The sequence below is a fragment of the Schistocerca serialis genome, chromosome 4 (assembly GCF_023864345.2).
Source record: "Schistocerca serialis cubense isolate TAMUIC-IGC-003099 chromosome 4, iqSchSeri2.2, whole genome shotgun sequence".
Taxonomy (NCBI): Eukaryota; Metazoa; Arthropoda; class Insecta; order Orthoptera; family Acrididae; genus Schistocerca; species Schistocerca serialis.
Window position 1 is genome coordinate 413,115,324 of NC_064641.1, and position 22,322 is coordinate 413,137,645.

The 22,322-nt window shown below is 38.0% G+C and overlaps 1 protein-coding gene across 2 annotated transcripts in view; it reads left to right on the forward strand.

The window, feature by feature from the left end:
* The window catches only part of LOC126474967 (clathrin interactor 1), a 199,796-nt gene that overhangs the window by 26,915 nt on the left and 150,559 nt on the right, over nt 1-22,322 (forward strand). For both annotated transcript variants that reach the window (XM_050102492.1, XM_050102493.1), the window contains exons 4-6: nt 10,914-11,056; nt 13,974-14,101; nt 14,183-14,291. In XM_050102492.1, coding sequence (XP_049958449.1) covers nt 10,914-11,056; nt 13,974-14,101; nt 14,183-14,291 — 380 coding nt within the window. The remainder of the gene's footprint in view (nt 1-10,913; nt 11,057-13,973; nt 14,102-14,182; nt 14,292-22,322) is intronic.

Sequence of the window (22,322 nt, forward strand, 5' to 3'; positions counted from 1 at the left end):
TTTCTTCTTGATAATTGAAAGTAATTTCAGTCATGTGGATGGATTTTCTATGAAAATTGAAAGGTGAAATTATGTTGTTAGTTTTGGCAGTGGGGTATTGTTTTTCCAAGAGGCATTTGATTTCACTTTTGTGTGTGGATCTGATCTGGGTGCTGGTGGTTATCTGATCTGGGTGCAGATATTTATGAAATGTGACATGGTGCCAAAAATTGATGGAGTAATATTGTTACTTAATTTTTGGTGAGCCACATACATATCTTGTTTCATGTGTTCCTTATAAGATAGATTACAGTTAATTTCTTGTTGGCTCCATAATTTTGCTCCATATTGTCTGATGTGAGGTACCAATATTGGTTCTACTGAAATCTTGATGTTGACGTAGGCCGGAATGAAAAGTGAAAACAACCCATCCATACTTTTTCAACATTTACAAACAGAAAAACACAACGTAAAACCTGTAAACAAAGTACTGGAAATCCTCCTTATTACACAGAAATGAACATCTTTGTGGAAATAGATGTGTGCATACAGCTACCTGAAGAATTACCGAATATTTACTTATTTATAATGCTAACTATGTAAACATATAATATCGCTGATCCACAGCCATCCAAGCTGTCAGAAAAGTATCATACATGGAAACTAAGTAAAAATCATCAAAATGTGAAAAATGAAATTGGCCATGGATGCACACACACTATGTGATCAAAAGTATCCGGACACCTGGCTGAAAATGACTTTAAAGTTCGTGGTACACTCCATCGGTAATTCTGGAATTCAATATAGTGTTGGCCCACCCTTAGTCTTGATGACAGTTTCCTCTCTCGCAGGCTTATGTTCAATCAGGTGTTGGAAGGTTTCTTGGGGAATGGCAGCTCATTCTTCAGAGTTCTGCACTAGGGAGGGGTATCGATGTGGTTCGGTGAGGCCTGCCGCGGAGTTGGCATTTTAGAACATCCCAAAGGTGTTCTATAGGATTCAGGTCAGGACTCTGTGCAAGCCAGTCCATTACAGGGATGTTATTGTCATGTAACCACTCCGCCACAGGCCGTGCATTATGAACAGGTGCTCGATAGTGTTGAAAGATGCAATTGCCGTCCCCGAATTTCTCTTCAGCAGTGGGAAGCAAGAAGGTGCTTAAAACATCACTGTAGGCCTGTGCTGTGACGGTGCCATGCAAAACAACAAGTGGTGGAAGTCCCCTCCATGAAAAACACGACCACACCACAACACCACTGCTTCCGAATTTTGCTGTTGGCACTACACACACTGGCAGATGACGTTCACCGGGCATTTGCCATATCCACACCTTGCCATCAGATCGCCACATTATATACTGTGATTCATCACTCCACACAATGTTTTTGAGCAGCCGCTCGACCATGAAATCCAAGTTTTCTCACATTTCGCCTAACTGACGTAGTACTTGCAGTAGATTGTGATGCAGTTTGGAATTCCTGTGTGATGGTCTAGATAAATGTCTGCCTATTATATATTGTGACCCTCTTCATCTGTTGGCGGTTTCTGTCAGTCAACAGACGAGGTCGACCTGTACGCTTTCATGCTACACGTGTCCCTTCACATTTCCACTTTACTATCACATTGGAAACAGTAGACCTAGGGATGTTTAGGAGTGTGGAAATGTAGCGTACATATCTATGATACAAGTGACACCCTATCACCTGACCCTGTTCAAAGTCCGTGAGTTCCGTGGCGCGCCCCATGCTGCTATCTCACAATGTCTAATGACTACTGAGGTCACTGATATGGAGTACGCGGCAGTAGGTGGCAGCACAATGCACCTAATATGCAAAACGTATGTTTTTGGGAGTGTCCAGATACTTTTCGTCACATAGGGTACATCTCCAGTTTACACCTAGGAGAGAGAGTAATAATTCTTCTAAAGACAGGACATGACAGCAACATTGTTACATGCAAGGTAAAACACCTAATGATGTATTATAGCTTTTCAGATCATAGTTAAAAGACCTTTATATTAAGACCATCATTTAATTATGTATTTACAGAGCGCCTGACAATGCCAATATGCTGAAATGGGCTGATCGTGAATGATGTAAAATATAAACAATTTACATCGTAGTGTACCTGACTATTATTAGTAATATTCAGAAGGGCTATCTGTTAAGAGGTCAGACAAATGTGTGCTTCCCGAAGAGGGGCAACAGCCATTTTAGTAGTTGCAGGGGAAACAACCAGGATGATTGGTTAATTGACTGATCTGGCCTTGTAACATCAACCAAAACCATCTTTCTGTGCTGATATTGCAAGTGGGTGAAAGAAAGGGGAAACTACAGCCGTACTTTTTCCTGAGAACATGCAACTCTACTGTAAGGTTAAATGATGATGATGATGTCCTCTTGGGTAAAATATTCTGAAGGTGCAATTGTCCCCCATTTGGATCTCCGGGCTGGGAGTACTCGGGAGGATGTCGTCATCAGGAGAAATAAGAAGGCATTCTGTAGTTGAGAGTGTGGAATAATCCCTTAATCAGGCAGGTAGTTAAAAAATTTAAAAAAAGGAAAATGGATAGGGGAATTGGTGCAGTTTGGTGGCAGGAGGAACACCACTTCTGGTCAGGTGAGTACAGGGTTATAAATACAAGATCAGATAGGGGTAATGCAGGAATGCGTTTAGTAATGGATAAGGAAATAGCAGTGCAGGTAAGCTACTATGTACAGCGTAGTGAATGCATTATTGTTGCTAATATAGACATGAAGCCTGCACCTGCCACAGTAGTACAAGTTTACATGTCAGCTAGCTCTGCAGATGATGAAGAGATTGAGGAAATGAATGATGAGAGAAAAGAAATTATTTGAATAGTTAAATAGGGTTAAAATTTCTTTGTAGTTGGGGACTGGAGTTCAAAAGCAGGAAAAGCAAGAGAACAAAAAATTGTAGGTGAATATGAAGTGGGGGAAGGGAGTGAAAGGGGAAGCCGCCTGATAGAAATTTGTACAGAGCATAAGTTAATCTTTGTTAATGCTTGGTTTGAGAATTGTGAAAGAAGGTTGTATACCTGGAATACATATGGAGACACAAAAAGGTTTCAGATTGTCTATACAATGGTCAGACAGAGGTTTAGGAACCAGATTTTAAATTGTAAGACATCTCCAGGGGCAGTTGTGGACTCTGACCACAATTTATTGGTTATGAACTGAATATTAAACCTGAAGAAATTGGAAAAAGGTAGGAAATTAAGGAGATGGGAACTGGATAAGTTGAAAGAACCAGATCTTGAGAGTTTCAGAGGGAACGTTAGGCAACAGTTGACAAGAACAGGAGAAAAGAATGCAGTAGCTTTAAGAGATGAAATAGTGAAGGGAGCAGAGGATCAAATAGGTAGTGGAAATTCTTGGATAACACAAGATATATTGAATTTAATTGATGAAAGTAGGAAGTTTAAAAATGCAGCAAAGGGAATACAAATGTTTAACAAAAACAAGATTTACAGGAAGTGCAGAATTGTTAAGTGGTAATGACTAGAGGACAGATGTCAGGATTTAGGAACATATTTCACTAGGGCAAAAACTGATTCCGCCTGCAGGAAAGTCAGAGGCCTTTGGGGAAAGGAGAGGCAGCGGTATGAATATCAAGAGCACAGATGGTAAACCAGTTGTCAGCAAAGAAGGGAAAGCTAAAAGGTGGAAGGAGTATATAGAGGTTCTATACTAGGGAGATGAACTTGAAAGCAATGTTATAGTAAGGGAAGTGGATGTAGAGGAAGATGAAATGGTAGATATGACACTGCAGAAAAATTTGATAAAGCTCTGAAAAATCTGTGTCAAAACCGTGTCCTGGAGGGGTAGACGATATTCCATCAGAACTACTGATAGCCTTGTGAAAGCCAGCCATGACAAAACTCTTCCATCTAGTGTGTGAGATGTCACAGACAAGCAAACAACCCTTAGAATGCGAGAAGAATGTACTAATTCCAATTCCAAAGAAATCAGTTGCTGACAGGTGTGAAAATTACTGAACTATCAGTTTTATAATTAGTGATTGCAAAATACTAACACAGATTCTGTATAGAAGACTGGAAAAACAAGTAGAAGCTGACCTCTGTAGAAATGTAGGAACAAGTGAGGCAATACTGACCCTACAACTTATCTTAGAAGATATGTTAAGAAAAGGTCAACCTACATTTACAGCATTTGTAGACTTGGGGAAAGGTTTTGACAGTGTTGAATGTAATACTCTCTTTGAAATTCTGAAGGTTGCTTGGGTAACATTCAGGGAGCATAAAGCTATTTACAACTTGTAGAGAAACCAGACGGCAGTTATGAGTCGACAGCATGAAAGGGAGGCAGTTCTTGAAAAGGGAGTGAGGCAGGCTTGTGGCCTTTCCTCAGTGTTGTTCAATATTTACACTGAACAAGCAGTAAAGGAAAAGAAAAATATGGAGTAGGAATTAAAGTTCACATAACAATGAGCAGTTTTGCTGCCGTGCAGAACTCACTTGTTTCATAAGAAAATTTGAAAACTTTCCGACATAGGGTATCTTGATTGAAGTTGTCAATTCCTGCTACCCACTTTGGCATGCTGAGTTTCTTCTCTGGAGACTGATATTCTACGTTTCCAGTTTCTTGCCGAGGCAGCTTAGCTTCTTGCACAACATTTCAGATCGTTCTTACACCAGTGTTGCTACAGACCACTACATTACGTTCCTGCACCTTGGAAACCTCACAGACCAGCTTACCCAAATCTGCCTCACATTTGAAGAGTGAGTACACTTTACAAATAGAAACAATTGGTGCTTTAGAGGCATTTCAGCCTTTGTAAGAAAACTCACAGAACACACAGAATATAACAGAAATAAGTCAGTCATAGTTTCGAGTGTGTAAAACACCATAGAATGCTCAAATATTACTGAAGTTCACACATTACAGGACGCGGAAACCAACTGAGTGCTGATTGGCTAGCTGCACAGCTGTCTACTGTGCATCCTTGGCTCATAGGCCATCAATGCTGTCACAGATTGTAGCATCTTTGCGTCTGACATAAAGCAGCAATTTAGTATTGAGTTGTAAATGAAGCCTTAAAAGGAACCTTTGTTCATGCAACAGGATAGCCATGCCAGTACTGTGCATTTTCTTTTGCTGCTATAATTAAATTGCTGTTATCATCAAAAACCTCACAATTTGGGAGTTTCATAGGCAAATTAAAGTAAAACCTTTATTATAGTAATCAAAAGTCATCAGTAAATCACAAAATTAATTGCAGGTACAACATCCATTTTTAGACAACAGAACAAAGCAAGACTTTCCATGCCTGATTCAAAAGTTTCAAAACAATATATAATAATGTTTATCACACAGGTACTTTCCCACTTAGATTGTAGGTTATGTTGTTAACTGATATCCTTTCAGACAAAGTACTATAGATTACTTAATGATATAATAGAAATGAAAGACACAAAATTAATTTTTTATAATTAAAGCATTGCAATTTCTTGGAGATGGCTCACTTCATGTCAAGTGGCCTAAAGTTCCCCACTCAACCTGATTCAATTCTTTTGAAATTTTTATGGGGCATTTATGTATGTCTTACATGAACCCATAGCAAATTACAGCTTGATAAGTAGTAGTCAAGCATTTCTAAAGGGACAGTTTTCGAAATTGCGACATATATTAATAAATCACCAACTTTGCTTTACTGTTGCTCATGAGAAGAGTGGCTCCCATGATGAAACATAGAGATTCTACTCTACATTCCAGGTACAATGGCCTATTTGCTGAACAAGTGATCAGTGTACAGCAGGTTAATCACAATTTGCTCTCAAAGTAGTGCATAAATTTAGTACTGACAAACATGGATAGTGTTTTGGCTGTGTGTGTCTCATGATAGTATGTCTTTCTAATGCCGATTTTCTTTTTCTTGTTTGCAACCAACCATCATGTCGTAAGGCTGTGCAAGTGGAATCTCGAGTACTCGTATAATTAATGAGTTATCCAAGATTAAAGTCAATTCAGAGCATAATCATTATTGTTTTTTTCGTTTTAGAAAGGCTACATCTAAGAAGGGTCACCACAGATTTAATTTTTCTTTGCACCATTGAAAAGGGCTCATTTTATTTGACCAGGAAAAGTTTGTTTAATTTTTGATACAATCTAGTTCAAAGATAATAAAGAAGTTCAAAGACATGATTTGACTGCTCTTATGACTGAAGAATGTGTAGACTTTAAAACCTGTTAAATCTGTACCAGTTGTCCTTGTTCTCCTAAAATATATATATTTATCTGTTCATTAACGGTTGATTATTGCTGTTTTTTTGGAATACATGTCAACGCCTTTCACAAGTTACGGACATACAATTCTTTTCAGGTGAATATCCAGCATTTTTACATTTAACAGATGAAAAAAAGTAAAGTAGAAATAAGACCAAATTGTTGCTTGATGGACATTCAAGGTAACACGAGGAGTACTGGTTTTGAAGATAGTTCTGTATGTCATCTGACAACTTTTTACCATTCTTTCTGAGGCACCCAGCTCATGTTGTTTCTTTCATAGGCCAACTCTGAGATGATAAAGTCAAGCTGCAGTTTTTTGTTGACTCCTTTGACAATTTTCAGTTTCCTTTCAGCTTTCAAATCAGCAGCTTATGATCTAAGCATACAGGACATGCCTTACTTGTGCTAGGTGCTTTAAAATCATTTGGTTCAAAGCTCCCAGCAGCAGAATGTTATGAGAAATTGCTTCTTTAGTTTCAATTATATTTCTTTCTGTATAACCTCTGGCATCCATCATTGACACCCATCGAAACTTCAGAGTAGTTAGGCTTGTGTTGAGTGATTCAGATTGGTCTACTCTTTGTACATCATCTTCTGACTGTGATGAATCAGACTTCTGTTGTTGTAGATTTTTTTACTGTAAATTGTTTTGGACACATTTTCTGGTAATGTTTAACATTGCTCTTTGTCATAGCTCTCAAGTGGTCAGCTGTTTTCAAAGTAATGACTGATAAGCCCTTTCTCAAAGAATGATTCTTTGGTCCAAAAGGATTACAAAAGAATTTTTGTAGAACAACCCTCCTTACCCAAAAGTAATGCTGTGTGAAAAAAAGCATAATTTGGGCATTTTCAGCAAGAGTTAATTCACGTCTTTGATTAAGTAATTATTGCTGTTGTGCTGAAAGTTTGTTTGCTTCTATGACACCTTTTGAGATAAAACTGTCAGGTGACATGCAGAATTATCTGCAAAACCAATGATACACTGCATTGAACTGTTTCTTTGAATACCTATCAAGCTATAGTTTGATCTTACTTACCAAGTGACTTTGTTTTCATTTGTTAAACATAAAATGTAGACTAAAAATGAACAATTTCAGGACAAATATTAACAATGTAGATAGTTGATAGAAGTAGACGTTATGGGAAATTTCAAAGTGAGCATTAGACTGTGAATGAGAGAAACAGGGGAAAGGCTTGCAATAGCAGGCAAATGGGTATCTTTTAGAGATGAAAAAAGTGAAGGCAGCAAAGAAACAAAAAGACAAGACCCAATATAAATCCTTGGACAACATGAGATGCAGAATTTATTTTAAAATGGAGAAAACATAAAAATACAGCAAATGAAAGAGGCGAAAGTGAATGCAGGTTCTGAGAATGAAGATGGACTAAGTGAAAAATGACAAAGAAAAAATGACTACAGGAGTGACGCAAAACTGTAGAAGCGTGCATGATTATGAGAAAGATAGTGCCACCTGTGGAAAAATCAAATAGTCCTTCAGAGAAAAGAGAAGCGCCTGTATGAATATCAAGAGCTCAGATGGGAAGCCATATTAATCAGGATGGAAATGCTGAAAGGTGGAAGGAATATATTGAAGGACTACACAAAGAAATAGAGTTGAAGACAATGTTACAGAAAGGAATGAAGAGTAGTGTTTAACGTCCCGTTGACAACGAGGTCATAATAAATGGAGCACAAGCTAGGCAGAAGGAAGAATGGCAGAGAAAATTCACAACACTCTTTCGAGGGAACTCTCCCAACATTTGCCATCAGTGACTTACTGAAATCACAGAAAACTTAAAACTGGATGGTTGGATAAGGATTTCAGCTGGCATTCTCTCAGATGCGAGTCCAGTGACCTTACTTGGTCAATATTGTAAAAAGGAGAAGAAAGAGAGTAGAAACAAAGCCATTGGAGTAGAAGACATTCCCTAAGAATTAATGAGATCCTTGGGAAGTAAGCCATGACAAAACTATTCCACCTGCTGTGCAAGACATGAGACAGCCAAAGTACCCTCAGACTTCAAGAATAACGCAATAATTCCAATTCCAAATATGACAGATGCTGCCTGTGTGAATGTAATTTCATTAAGTCATGATTGGAAAATACTGAAACCTGTTATTTACATAAGAAGGGAAAAACTAGTAAAACCCAAGTTTGGAGAAATTGTAAGGCTTCTGGAGAAATGGTGGAACACAGGCAATACTGACCTTAGAAGGTAGGTTAAGGAAAGGCAAACATATGTTTATAGCATTTGTAGACTTACTGAAAGCTTTTGACAGTGTTGACTGAAATGTGGTCTTTGAAATTCTGAAACTAGCAGGAATCCGCAAAACGCCATCCAATATCCTTGACATCAGTTTGTTGTAGAACCTTAAAACATGTTCTGAGCTCAAAAATAGTGAGTTATTTCAAACAGAATGACCTCCTCCGTGCTTACTAGATGGATTCTGAAAACATGAATCATGTGAACCCAATTCACACTTTTCTTACATGACATACTGGAAGCTTCAGATCAAGGCAGGCAGGTAGATGCAGTATTTCTTGATTTCCGAAAAGCATTTGATTCAGTACCACATCTGTGAATGTTACAAAAAATATGAGCAAATGGTGTATCAAGTGAAATGAGGACTTTTTGGTAGGGAGGATGCAGCATGTTATCTTGACTGGAGAGTTACTGTCAGATGTAGAAGTAACTGTGGGTGTGCCCCAGCAAAGTATATTGGGACGCGTGCTGTCCATGTTGTATATTAATGATCTTGAAGACAATATTAATAGTAAAATACCGCTTTTAGCAGATGATACAGTTGTCTATAATGAAGTACCATGTGCAAGAAGCTGCATAAATATTCAGTCAGATCATGATAAGATTCCAAAGTGGTACAAAGATTGGCAACTTGCTTTAAATGTTCAAAAATGTAAAATTGTGTACTCTTCACAAAATTAAAAAACACAGTATCCTAAGACTATAATAGCGGTGAGTCACTGTTGGAATAGGTCGACCCATACAAATACGTGGTTGTAACACTTTGTAGGGATATGAAATGAAGTGATCACATAGGCTCAGTCATGGGTAAAACAGATGGTAGCCTCATGTGATCAGTTCTAGAACTGGCAGACTCTTGAAGACAGACATAAGCTATCCCGAGAAAGTCTATTAATGAAGTTTCAATAACTGGCTTTAAATGATGACTCTAGGAATCTACTACTACCTCCAATGTATTGTTCACACAGGGATCGTGAGGATAAGATTAGAATAATTACAGCATGCACAGAGGCATTCAGTCAATCATAGTTTCCACACTCCACATGAGAATGGAACAGAAAGAAACCCTAATAACTGGTACAATTAGATGTAGCCTCTGCCAAGCACTTCTCAGTGGTTTGTAGAGTGTAGGTGTAGATGTAAGTAGAATACAGGGAGCAAAAGGCTGTCTGCAACTTGTGCAGAAACCAAACAGCTGAAAGAAGTTGAGGGTCTTAAAGAGAACCAATGGTTGAGAAGGGATTGAGACAGGGTGTAGCCTATCCTCAATGTTATTCAATCTGTACATTTAGCAAGCAGTAAAGGAAACCAAAGAAAAATCTGGAGAAGGAATCAAAGTTCAGAGAGGAGAAATAAAAACTATGAGGTTTGCTAATGACATTGAAATTCTTTCAGAGGCAGCAAAGCACTTGAAAGAACAGTTTCCTGGAATGGATGGGGTCTTGAAAAAGCTTATAAGACAAACATGAACATAAGTAAACCAAAGGTGGTTGAATTAAATTGAGTGGTGATGAGGAAATTAGATTAGGACACTGAAAGTAGTTGAGTTTTGCAATTTGGGTGCCAAAATAAGTGGCAATGGCTGAATTATAGAGGATTTAAAATGCAGAATGGCAATAGCAAGAAATGGATTTCTGAAAAGTGATACTTTTTAATTTTACATACAAACTGAAATGTTAGGAAGCCTTTTCTGAGGGTATTTTTCTGTAATGCAGCCTTTTACAGAAGTGTAACATCAATGGTAAACAGTTCAGATAATGAGAGATACAATGGACAGATCATATAACTGATAAATAGTTACTAAATTGAACTGGGAGGAAAACGGGCACAATTTGACTAAAAGAAAGGAGTCATCAGTATGGTCATTACCAAGCAGTGTGAGAATTAAAGATTGTAGATGGGCTGCCACTTGTTTACACGAAGCAAGTTCAAATGGCTGTCCTTTGCAGTAGTGGTGCAGAAATGAAGACTCTTGCACAGCGTAGACCAGGATGGAGAGATGAAGCAACCGGTCCACGGACTGGGGGGGGGGGGGGGTTTGAATGGAGTGAGTTTGGTTTACTTCAGTCTGAAAAGAAAAGTAGCTGAAAAATTCTGAAATATGTCACATGTCAGTAACTACTGCTAGGATGATTTTCCAGGGTACTACTGCATGCTGTAGTAAGTATGGTCATATCAAATCATGTTTGCATGAATCTCTGTATGTGTGGAATACATATTGTTTTCATCCAAGGATATTAAAGCTTTTTGTATCTGCATTTTGTCTAATTACACATAGTGATAGTGCCATAAGCAGTGAAAGTTTTCATGTTTACACCATAACTACTTTGAAAATAGTTCGTAATTTACTGCAGCTCTTACTCATCATCCATGTAATCACACGCATTATTTTTTCTGCAGTCACTCCTCCTATTAAACTACTTGGTTCGTAATGGGTCAGAACGGGTGGTTACTTCTGCACGGGAACACATTTACGATCTGCGAAGCTTGGAGAACTACACCTACATAGATGAGTATGGGAAGGATCAAGGAATTAATGTTCGGTAAGTTTAATCATTCATATTTCACGCAGTGAGTACTAGTGGTAAAATTGAGATCAGTCCCAGTTCTTAAGAAGGAGCTGTAGCAGATAAAAGCTGTAGGGTAAGACAGAGTTTGGAATACTGCTAATGAATAATTGAGTACACAGGTTACAAGTGCCATGAAATAAAGAGTTTGGCATGACAGGATTTGTGACGGACCACAAGGAACTGATGCGAAAGAGAGAGAGAGAGAGAGAGAGAGAGAGAGAGAGAGAGAGAGAGAGAGAGAGAGAGGGGGGGGGAGGGAGTGGGGGAGGGAGTGGGGGGGGGGGGGGGTGACAGGGAACTACTGTTATGCCACAGTGAGCAGTGCGAGATGGAATTATATGTTGGAGAATAAGAGAACTAGTAACAGCATTTTCATTTGCAAATCATGTGTAGAGTTTGAGGTCCTTAATGAAATCAATGATGTTGATTTACTCATTATGAAGACAATCCCTGATAGCTGGAAAAGCAGGGTCATTGGATGAAGGTCACTGATCACCTCTAATGAATTACTTCATTTACCTATTTCCCCCAAGTCAGTCAAAAATCCAATCAGAGATGTGTTGCTAGATTTATTTTTTTCACTAATATGTTGCAGCTTGTGAGTGAATAAGTTGTTACAAAATCCTTCTAGCTTTACATATCCGTATGTTGCACTAAAGTTTAGAGAAACTATTGCTCTTTTTATGACTGGTAATATTTTCATTCATGTGCATCCCTCATTGTGGAACATGTTTAGTTGTAATAGTATCCCATTGTGAATGTTGTTGCAAAGCTAGTACTTCTGAATCACCATTTAGGTTATGCAGGTTGCTAGTGAAAATGTTAGAAATATAGAATGTCTTATGGTATTAGTTTATGCAGATTACTAATGAACATGTTAGAAATATAGAATGTGTTATGACAGGATTCAGAACTTAGTGGACTGATGGTAGAACTAAACAATAAAATGGTTGAGCCCCTCATTATTACAAATATTCTCCAGTAGAGTCTTGCACCTGCACAGAGATCTTCGTGATTTTGACTGAGCTGCTCTGTCATAAGATGTTATTGGACTGCACTATTAAAGGGGCACCTGGTTGGCCCGCTGCTCTCGTCCATTAATGTAGGCTTCCAAAACCAAAGATGAAACTTTTTCATGTAATTAAATGGTGGTCCTTATAAGATTGAGTAATCTGTTACAATCTTCTCTTCAAAGGAAAATAATTGGGGGGTGGGGGGGGGGGGGGGGGAGGGGGAGCGAATGCTTATGGCACTGGCTGAAATGTCAGCTATGGAGGTGAAGCACATAAGCAGAAGGATATAAAAGAACGCATGTGCCACAAAACATGCAAATAGCTTTTAATATGTTTTTATGTGCTGAGGTTTTTGTCTATTTCTATGTTTATAATCTCATCACATTTAACTGATTTGGACAGCAATGTAACATTGAGAATGGTGTGCTCCCTGTTATAGATAACATAAGTCTAGAATGCCCAGCATATATAATGTGCAAATGAGAGGCATTTTATTTTGGGTAGTTTATTCCTAATGTTTATGAAAACCTTGTAAAGTTTGTGCAAAATTTAGCTTCACAGACATACATGATATTATGTAACAACACTAAGATACTTGTATGTTCGATGAATTAATAGGGCTGTATAATAAGTCAATAAAGATTCATCTCTCTCCTCAAAACGCCAACTTTGATATCGCAAGTCGATCAGAGCTGACAGAGCTCATGTTTGATTTTCCTGTTTACAAATGTGCTTTGATTGGCTTTTTTAGTAAATTCCGCTTTGATAACAGTGGCCTGTTAAAAGTGGAAATAGATGTTTGGGACACAACATGGCATCTCCTGATGATGAGGGTGGTAGCTGTGATATTCAAAAGTTAATCTTAAAATTTAACATTACACTGACTTTCTGTCAGAAGCCATGGAAAAATGTGATCTCACATAGGTGTCTGATATCACATAGATACTGTATATGCTCCCTAGAATCTAGCCTTGTTGCTCCCCTGGAAAGTAAGTAGCAGTGGGTCATTTGCAGTCACACAGTGCACCTAAATTTCTTCTGTGACCTCCATAAATCCACAGCATTACATTGTCAGTGTAGTTAGTTTCCATGAATGGAATAATAGTTCAGTAGTTTTTTGCGTTAGCTCATCACTCGGAAAGAAATTATTTGCGCAAAAGCAAGTAGTAAGAATAATATGTGGTATTCACCGGTTGTCGTCATGGAGGTTTCTCTTGAAGGACTTCGCACCATCACAATATTCGCTAATGAAATTTGTTGTAAGTAATTCATCAGAATTTGAGAACAACAGTGATATCCATACCAACAACACTGGAGGAAAGCATGACTTTTTCTTTTTACATATAATAAAGCTTTTAGTGTTACAGGAGGGAGTTCTGTGCGTAGCAACAAAAAATTTTGACCATTTGCCAAACACCATAAAATGTCTTAACAGGTAGCAAAGCAAGTTTTAAATGTAACATAAAAACATTTCTCTTGCGCAACTCCTATTCCGTTGCTGAATTTCTTTTTAAGGAATTGGTAAACTGTAAAAAAAAAAAGTTTTAAGTGTAGTGGCATGAGTAGGACTAAGTCTTCATTAATGTTAACACTAACGATGTATATCTGTAAACTGATATCATTGTGATAAAAGAATAGTTCAAATGATTTATAGAACATGTACCGAAGTAACTTTATTTTAAAAAATACTATTGTTTGAAATATTTTTGTGGGGGCACAAATTAGGTCTGGATCATGATGTTGTAGGCTGAAGAAGCTGTTTATGGTTAATTTGCAAGCAACCAGAATTAGTGTGTGTCATTTTTTTTGTAAGTATTTCTTGGATCTGACAATAAATCACTAACTCTACATTGTTTGCTTCCCCCCCTGATTTATAGGCATAAAGTTCGTGAGTTAATAGACTTTATTCAGGATGATGACAAACTGCGTGAAGAGAGGAAAAAAGCCAAGAAAAATAAAGATAAATATGTGGGCATGTCAAGTGATGCCATGGGCATGAGGTTTGGTAAGTATGTTGAAACTGACATGAATGTAAATGTTTTTACATGAATTAAGGTTGTTCATGATTTGTAATTTTGCTACTCAGGAAGTAGTGGCTGGGATGATACACCTCGATGGAAAAAAGAAGACCTTGACTGGGATTCAGGTGGAAATGCAAGGTCACGACACCGGAGCTTTGAAGACTCTAATAACAGGTATGGAATTGTACTCGTTGATTGTGGGACATTACTATTATCTTGTTGGAGTAAAATAGTGTTCTGTGGCTCACTGGTTAATTGTCTGATTAGTTACTTCACTGTGTTTGTTTGGATTCCTGATGGTTCCAGTGATTTGCTGATTGTTAATGCTTTTTACCTGTAGAAGCATACACATGTACAAGAACTGCCATAATCCAAAATCAGTGCTAAATAAGGATACATTACACATCCCCGTTCCATCAAACAGCCTATAATTTAAAATGTGGTTGGCTCTATACATTCATTTTTATATACATGTAACTGAAAGATTTTGTTATTAAATTTCAGGTCTCATGCTTTATTTATTTGCCTTTCACCTTTCTTTTGGTGCCCCCCCCCCCTTTTTTTTTCTTTTCCGTTTTTTCCTCAGGGGACAAAATACATTTCAGTGTTTTCTTGTGATACTTACTTATACACAATACTGATCCCTTCTTCAAATACATATGAACCTCTATTTATGAGAAGGGGAGGAGAGATGCTAAAATATATGTGGTGGAGGTGGCTTTGCAGTGACAATGTTTCTCTATTTGGGCATATGGTTCATTGAAGGTCAAACATGCATACATAGGCTGAGTAAGTAGGCAAAAGTTACTTGTCATCTTTTTCCATTAAGTACACAGTACATTTTGCACTCCATGGTTGCCAGCCTTGCATATAATTATTTTTTCGTCTGTTGAATGGTTTTTCATTCTCCATTGTGATTGCATTAGTTATTTTAATTTGTATAAGAAGATAGAGCGCCACTAATGTGTGATAGAAAAACAATGGTGGGTAACTATAGTGTACAGATTGAAGAGTCTTTGGATTTTACACAGTCCTCTCATGCTTCACACCACCACCTCCTGCCTCCTGGAACAGTTATCCAACTGGGGCGTAGATTTACAAGTATACAAATTGAATTATACATTTGAATGAACTTTACAGGATCAGGGTCGGAGGATATGATGCCATAGTTATGGCTCTCCGTCTGCTTGTGTCATCTGCCATCTCTCTTCAGCTCACCATGATCACTAGCTTGTCTTAATCAAGCCACCCTCCTGCTGCCTGATGGAATCCTGTCCATTGCAGTTTTGAGCCATCTTGTTTCTTCCATTCTCACTAACGTCCAGCCCATTGAAGTATTTTGCCTTTTGTCACACCAATCATATTAGGCTCCTTGTATAACTCTTCTAGTTCTGTGTTGTGCTTTCCCCTTTCTCTTCTTGGATCCTGTAGTTGCACCCAAGATTGGTCCATATACAAAGCTACTATAAATGATTCATTTGTTTTCAAAACTCTGTATTTTCTGAAGTATTACATTTACAAATATGACTGATGAATGAATACAACTGTAAATTCACCAGATTTGCATTTTGCACTTTACAGTTGTTCTGCCCTTCTGGTCACAAGAGATGCATCCAAACAGTATTAAAGTTTGTTTCATACCTTGTGTGTCAACATTCTGTCAGTGATTGATGTGTTCCATGACCTATTCCGATGTTCTTCGCAATGGTGGTTCATAAGCACAATCCTAAGAGTGCCTCTAAAGCAAAAAGTCGCGAAGTGGTTGGTCAGGTGATCTTTGGTGGCCAAGGGAACAAAGCCACATCTTCTTCACCATCTACACCCAGTCCAGTGCTGTGGAAGGTGAATAGCAATGCTCTATCTTGTTGTAAGGTGAAATCCTCAAATTGAGCACTCAGTTAGGGAAAAAACCACAACTGCAACATATCAAGGGAAGAGGTACCCATCACAGTCTTCTCACTGTAGAAAAATGGCCCATACAGCTTTGTCTGTGACACTGAAAACATTAACCTTCAGCAAATCTTGTTCATGTGCCATAATTTCATGAGGAGTTTCAATGCCCCACACCATCACATTATGGGAATAACCGTCCCAAGTAAATGGAAGCTTCCAGAATGAATTTTCATTCTGTAGAGCAGTGTGTGGTGGTATGAAACTTCCTGGCAGATGAAAAGTGTGCCAGACTGAGGCTCGAACTAGGGGCTTTTGTCTTTCTCTGGCTTGTGTTCTGCCAACTGAGCTACCCAAGATGACTGATAACCCATCCTCAGATCTTTACTTCTGCCAGTACCTCATCTCCTACTTTCCAGACTTCAGGGAAATTCTCCTGCAAAACTTGCATGACTTAGCTACACCCTGGGGAAGGTTTCCAGAATGAATTTTCACTTTGCTGTGGAGTATGCACTGATAGGAAACTTCCTGGCAGATTAAAACTGTGTTTTGGACCGAAACTTGAACTCGTGACCTTTGCTCTGTGCTATGCAAGCATTCTGGAGACATCCCCCAGGCTATGACAAAGTCATGTCTCTGCAATAAACTTTCCTCCAGGAGTCCTAGACCTGGAAGTTCCTCAGGAGAACTTTTTTAAAGTTTGGAAGATAGGAGATGAGGTACTGGTGGAAGTAAAGCTGTGAGGATGGGTCATGCTTGAGTAGCTCAGTCAGTTGAGCACTTGACTGTGTAAGGTAAAGGTCATGAGTTCGTGAATCTGTCAGGCACACAGTTTTAACCTGCCAGCAAGTTTCAAATAGAAAGTTGCTTAGTTGCTGAATATCAGGTTGGAGGCAAAATGTTCTTGCTAAAGTGCTTCCTTCATTGTGATGCGAAATTGAAGGTACTGGTCATTATCTTCCAGTTTTAATTATTGCATGAGCTGCAGACTGTACAGTTTGAAATGTAACTGTCATCACAAAATTATCACAGTTTGGTGCAGTATTCAATGTTCTTTGCTTATGCAGACCTTCAATTTTATTGACCTGCAATTTTTTTTTTTTTTTTTTTTTTTTTTTTTTTTTTTTTTTTTTTTTTTTTTTTTTTTTTTTTTTTTTTTTTTTTTTTTCCTCCTGCAGTTGAATTTGTACGTGTAATATTTTGGAAAATATAGGACTCCGAAAATGTGTGCGCTGTTTATAGTAACTATCTGTTTTCCCAAAGAGCTTTCTCTCATGTATAAGCAGTCAGTTAAGGTCTCGAGAGTCATATAGTACCACTGGCATTATTATTAATTCAGTATTTCGTTATTGAGATAAGCTTTTAGATTTTAATACAGGATGTAGGGAGTAAGAGTCTTGCTTTTATCTCTGCTTTAGTAGGTGTTACTAGAGTAAAAATTGATCAAAGATATTTGAACTCTTTCACATACTTCTACCTGGTCCAGTCCACTGTCGATCTTGCGCATTATTGTGCTTTCTTCCTGTACTCACGTACTTGATCGTTTCACTACTAATTTGTAGCCTGTACCTCAATGCCACTAATTCCGTGTTCTGAATACTTTTCACTTCATCTTTGTGTGTGTGTGTGTGTGTGTGTGTGTGTGTGTGTGTGCGCGCGCTGTAGAGGAATAGTCATTTGCATAGAACTCAGGTAATATTGTCATTTTCAATATGGTCACCCTGAAAGTTCTTTGTGAAACTTTCGCATTACCTTTTCGAGTGTCAGACTGAGAAGGCCAGGTGATAATTTGTCTGTCTTAATCCTGTTTCTACTTGGAAACTTTGCCATTAGCCTTAGCTTTCATGTCATTTAGGCATGTTTGTAAAAGCCTAACCAATTTCTGCCAAATGTAAAGATAGCAGGAAGTGAACCCCCTACCACAGAAAGCAGTTAAGGTGGCATTAGTGATGTGGTCCGGGTAGATCCTGGTGGGCAGGACATTCATAAATTGTCATTTGCCCAGGAATGTGTTGCTCACAGTTGCTTATCATTTATAATGTTACTACTTCTACTCTTTACTGCTCTCGGTTTCTCTCTGTCGTGCACACATACGCTGCCTGCCCCCCCCCCCCCCCCCTCCCCCCCATTCCTGTGACACACGTTGAACAGCTGCATAGCGATAAGTGATAAGTCAGTATAAAAAAAAATTTTCCTTAAATCATTGCTTTGTAATGTAACATAGTTTATAATCCATGTCAAACCTCTGAATATTAGTGAAGAATGATTATTAATAACAAAATTATTATTGACTGTTTTAAACAGATTGCTTGTGTTTCTTGATGATAAATTTATTCTTAACTGTTTCCCGTGAGAAAACAAAAAACAGCTTTATTATCAGATGTAGTGACATTTGAGACAGACTATAATTTTCTGTTCTGCTCCTTTCTCCATCTACTTTTGTATGGCTGCACTGCTATCAAGATAAAATGATAAGACTAACACAAAAAGGATTTAATAACAAAGAATCAGTGTGACCTTGAAGCTTATCTTCTTGATCGAGCAGTACTAAGTAGTAACCTGAGGCCTATTGAAGTACTTGGTGCTATCAACCTTGTGGCACAGCAAAGAACACTGGACTGTGTGTTATTCAGGTTAGAGGGAACTTGGCTAATTGTAGAAACAAACAAGGAATTTGTTCCAGACAGTTTGTTTGAGGAGGAGTGAATCCTCACCACCGGGAAGATAAAAATAATCATACTAATCCTTTATTGTGGTGTCGAAGTTTGAGGAACTGGTGAATAGGCAGAAGTTGCTGTAAAAATTCTGGGCTCACCAATTACAGCTGCTGCTGCAGTGAGTTCCTTCAGCACTTTTGGATGGATTTGCATTAAAAAAAAATATATATATGAACAAACTCGCATTAAAGAGAGTTGTAAAACTGCCCTATCTCTCCTATGGCTGGAAGTTGATGAATGGAGCCGGAACACAACATAAGCCCATTGATCCCAAGGAAAAACCCATACTGAACAGTCCAAGCAAAGACAAAAATGGAAACGAACCTAGTAGTCAGTGAGAAATCAGATCAGGATAATCTGAGGCAGAATTGGAACTTCCTGCTCTTTCTTCAACGTATGAAGACAAAGAAAATAATTGAGAACACTTTTTTAATTTTTTGCCGTAGTATAGTATAAGTAAAAATGCTACCTACAAGCTAGCTGCTTAATATAAACCACACTTACTTAAAAAGTTACTTTTAAACTTGAACAATGGAAACTCCAGGTAGGAATATCAACAATGTAGGAAAAGGCTGTTTGCTAATTACTATAAAGAAGACACGCCAAGTTGCAGACAGGCACAATTAAGACAACCACATATAGCTTTTGGCCACAGGCTTATGAAGGCTATGGCTGAAAGCTATATGTGAGTGTCTTATAATTGTGCCTGTGTGCAACTAGGAGTGTCTTCTTTATGGTAAAGAGCAATCTGTCTTCTCGTACATTGCTGATGCTTTTCAAGTTGGGTATTGTTTATAAGTGCCAGTTATCAGTTAATCTTTAAAATGAATAAATGCTCAGACATTTATAAATTTTGGGCATTTGCCCAGTCTTTCATCCTGGGCATTTGCCCCAACTTATGAATGTCGAGGCATTTCACACCACTAGGTGGCGGTGGCACGCTTGCATTATGCAACTGTTTGATCACAGGGCAATGTTGACTAAAACACAAATAATGTAGGCAACACAATGTTAAACAATTAAGTCATTTATTAAAAGAATGTTCATGACAAATACTCAACTCCACTTTGATGAGACGGTGTGGCTCTGAAGCAAAAGCTCTGAACACTGTGAATAATGACTGACTATTGAATAGTAGTTCAGTGTGCGATGCCATCACTGACAATATATTAGTTCATGCTCAATAATGATAAACACGGTGACACTTGGTGATGACTGCTGCAGTGTGACGATACTTGTTGATAACTGTTGGTGGCTTATTGATAACTGCAACTGGAACTGGCCAAACGTTGTGATGAGGCCACTTAAATCTGTGGTTAGCAGATGAATGTTCGTTTGCGAACTGTTGGGTGGATGACAGTAGTAGTCCCTTGCATGAGCTTCCTCTGCAACATCGGACGTAACTCTGTGGCTTGGTTCTGAACGGGCTAATGTCAAGAATCTTAGTTTTAAGTTATAAGCTTCTGAATATTTTCTGTCAACTATTAACAATATATTTGGGGCTATTTGCTACTATCATTATAGTAAATCAACTTAACTAAAGCATATTTTTAAATAATAAATTTCTAGAATTTTCATCTTCAAAATTAAGTGACTTAAGAGGACATTGGCCTGTTTTAACATCACGAACTGTCTTAAATTATTTGACATTGGCCCTTCGGACATCAGGGTCAGGTACACTGAATAACCAGAAACTGGTAATTTTAAGATAAATATTTCCTTGTACTCATTAATTAAATCACTTTATTCATTCCTCAAGAATTTAATAACTGATAGCAACTGTTACATGTTCCAAAAATCACATTTTATCACCATAAATCATGAAAACACTGTTTGGTCTTGTAATCAGGGAGAAACTGTTTATTGACATTTCTTAATATAAGACAAATAATTTGCATACACTGTGGTTGATACTGTAAAAGGGGAGAGAAAAAATAAATCACTTGTTTTCGTCATCACCACCATCCTCATCCTCCACATCATAAAATATCTCTTTATCTCTTTCATGTGACTGTATTAGCTCTCAGATGATTATTGAACTGCATGTAGAATGGACGACTGCTTACATTGATATATGGAAGGAGATCCCTTAAGTCCTTCAATTTTTTTTCTGAAATGGATACAATGGCATCTGAAATAGGTGCAAGTTTTGGCATAGACAAGCGTCGAGATTTCTTTCTGTTCAGATCTGTCATCTCGAATGGTTCTTCTGAGGAGTAACTGTGTTTTTGGAGACAATTCCTGGCATACCTGAGTGATACTTAATCTATTTTATCTTGTTCCAAACAATAGGATTTCCTTCTGTGTTAATTTTCTTGTGCAGATAATGACTTCTCATAAAGTCTTCAAAGTTGTAGAAGTCCTTTTGTTCCTGCTCTACCGCAGGTATGGGTCACTTTCAGGGAACCATGCGCATTAATTTGGCACAGTCTCTTGGCAGTTCTACTTCAGCAGGTATTGTTTTCTTTGTCTTCTCAATGACTGCATAAATTAAGTCAGCTTCCAAGTGAAAAATTCCAACTTCAAGAAACTTCTGGCTGATTTCCAAACATCTTCCCTGAATCATGAATTCTTCCACTACTCTCAGAAATATGATGGCAATAAAAATATTTCTGTTTTGTCTGGTACACGAATTGCTGTACAGGTGTACCTCAACAATTTCGTCGGCCAGTTTCATCAAATAATCATATTGACAAGAAACAATTTCGTGGCCACCTCTTCTTGCCACTGTTTCATTCCAAATGTAACATATTGGAGAACATTATTTGTCTCTTTACATAGATGGTCAAGTTGAAGGTCCAAAGTTGTCTTTTGTAAAATTCCACACCACAGCATAGAAATGGAGTGGTTATACATTTCTGCAAATCAAAGGCCAGGGTTTCTACATTGGAATTCTGCTCAGCTTTCCTTTTTTATCACTGTCTTTCTAATCGTAAGCAGCCTGGGCTAAATCCAAATGTTGCTGTCATTCCACTTCAACCTTACAATGTTCAGCATCATCAGTACAATTCTTGAGTAACATTGGGTATTTGTCACATTTTGCAGAAGTGTCAGTCTTTGGTTTGTGGAAGCTAAGATCAAAACAGGTCACAAAAACTCTTTGATAACACGTTTCACTTCTTGGCTTCATACCTTTGGTTTGGCAAAGTTCTTGATAGAGCCAGTACATTGCTGAAATAATCAAGTCTGGAGATAAATATGTTTTAGAAGGAGATCGAGAATAATGGCTTTCGTAGGAAGGAAAAATATTAATGTGTTCCTTTATTAAATCAATGTTGTCAAATGGAACTTTCAGATGATTAGAATGTTTACCACGTCCATCTTCAGAACACACTCCGCCTTCAGAGTCCTGTCTTTTCTCCACAATTGTTCTTCCTTTCTTTTGTGTTAAAGAAAATGTACTAAGGGACATATTCTTACATTCTTCTATCCTAGTCTGCAAGGAAGGACTGTAAAGAAATTACTTCCTGGAATATTTTTGCCTGCTTGCTATTCCTTCAGGTTTGTTCCTTAAATGCTCCACATGTTTCTTTTCCTCAGACACATGATTAGCTATCAACTGATTTTGAGCTTCTGGGGACAATTTGTAATATTCTAT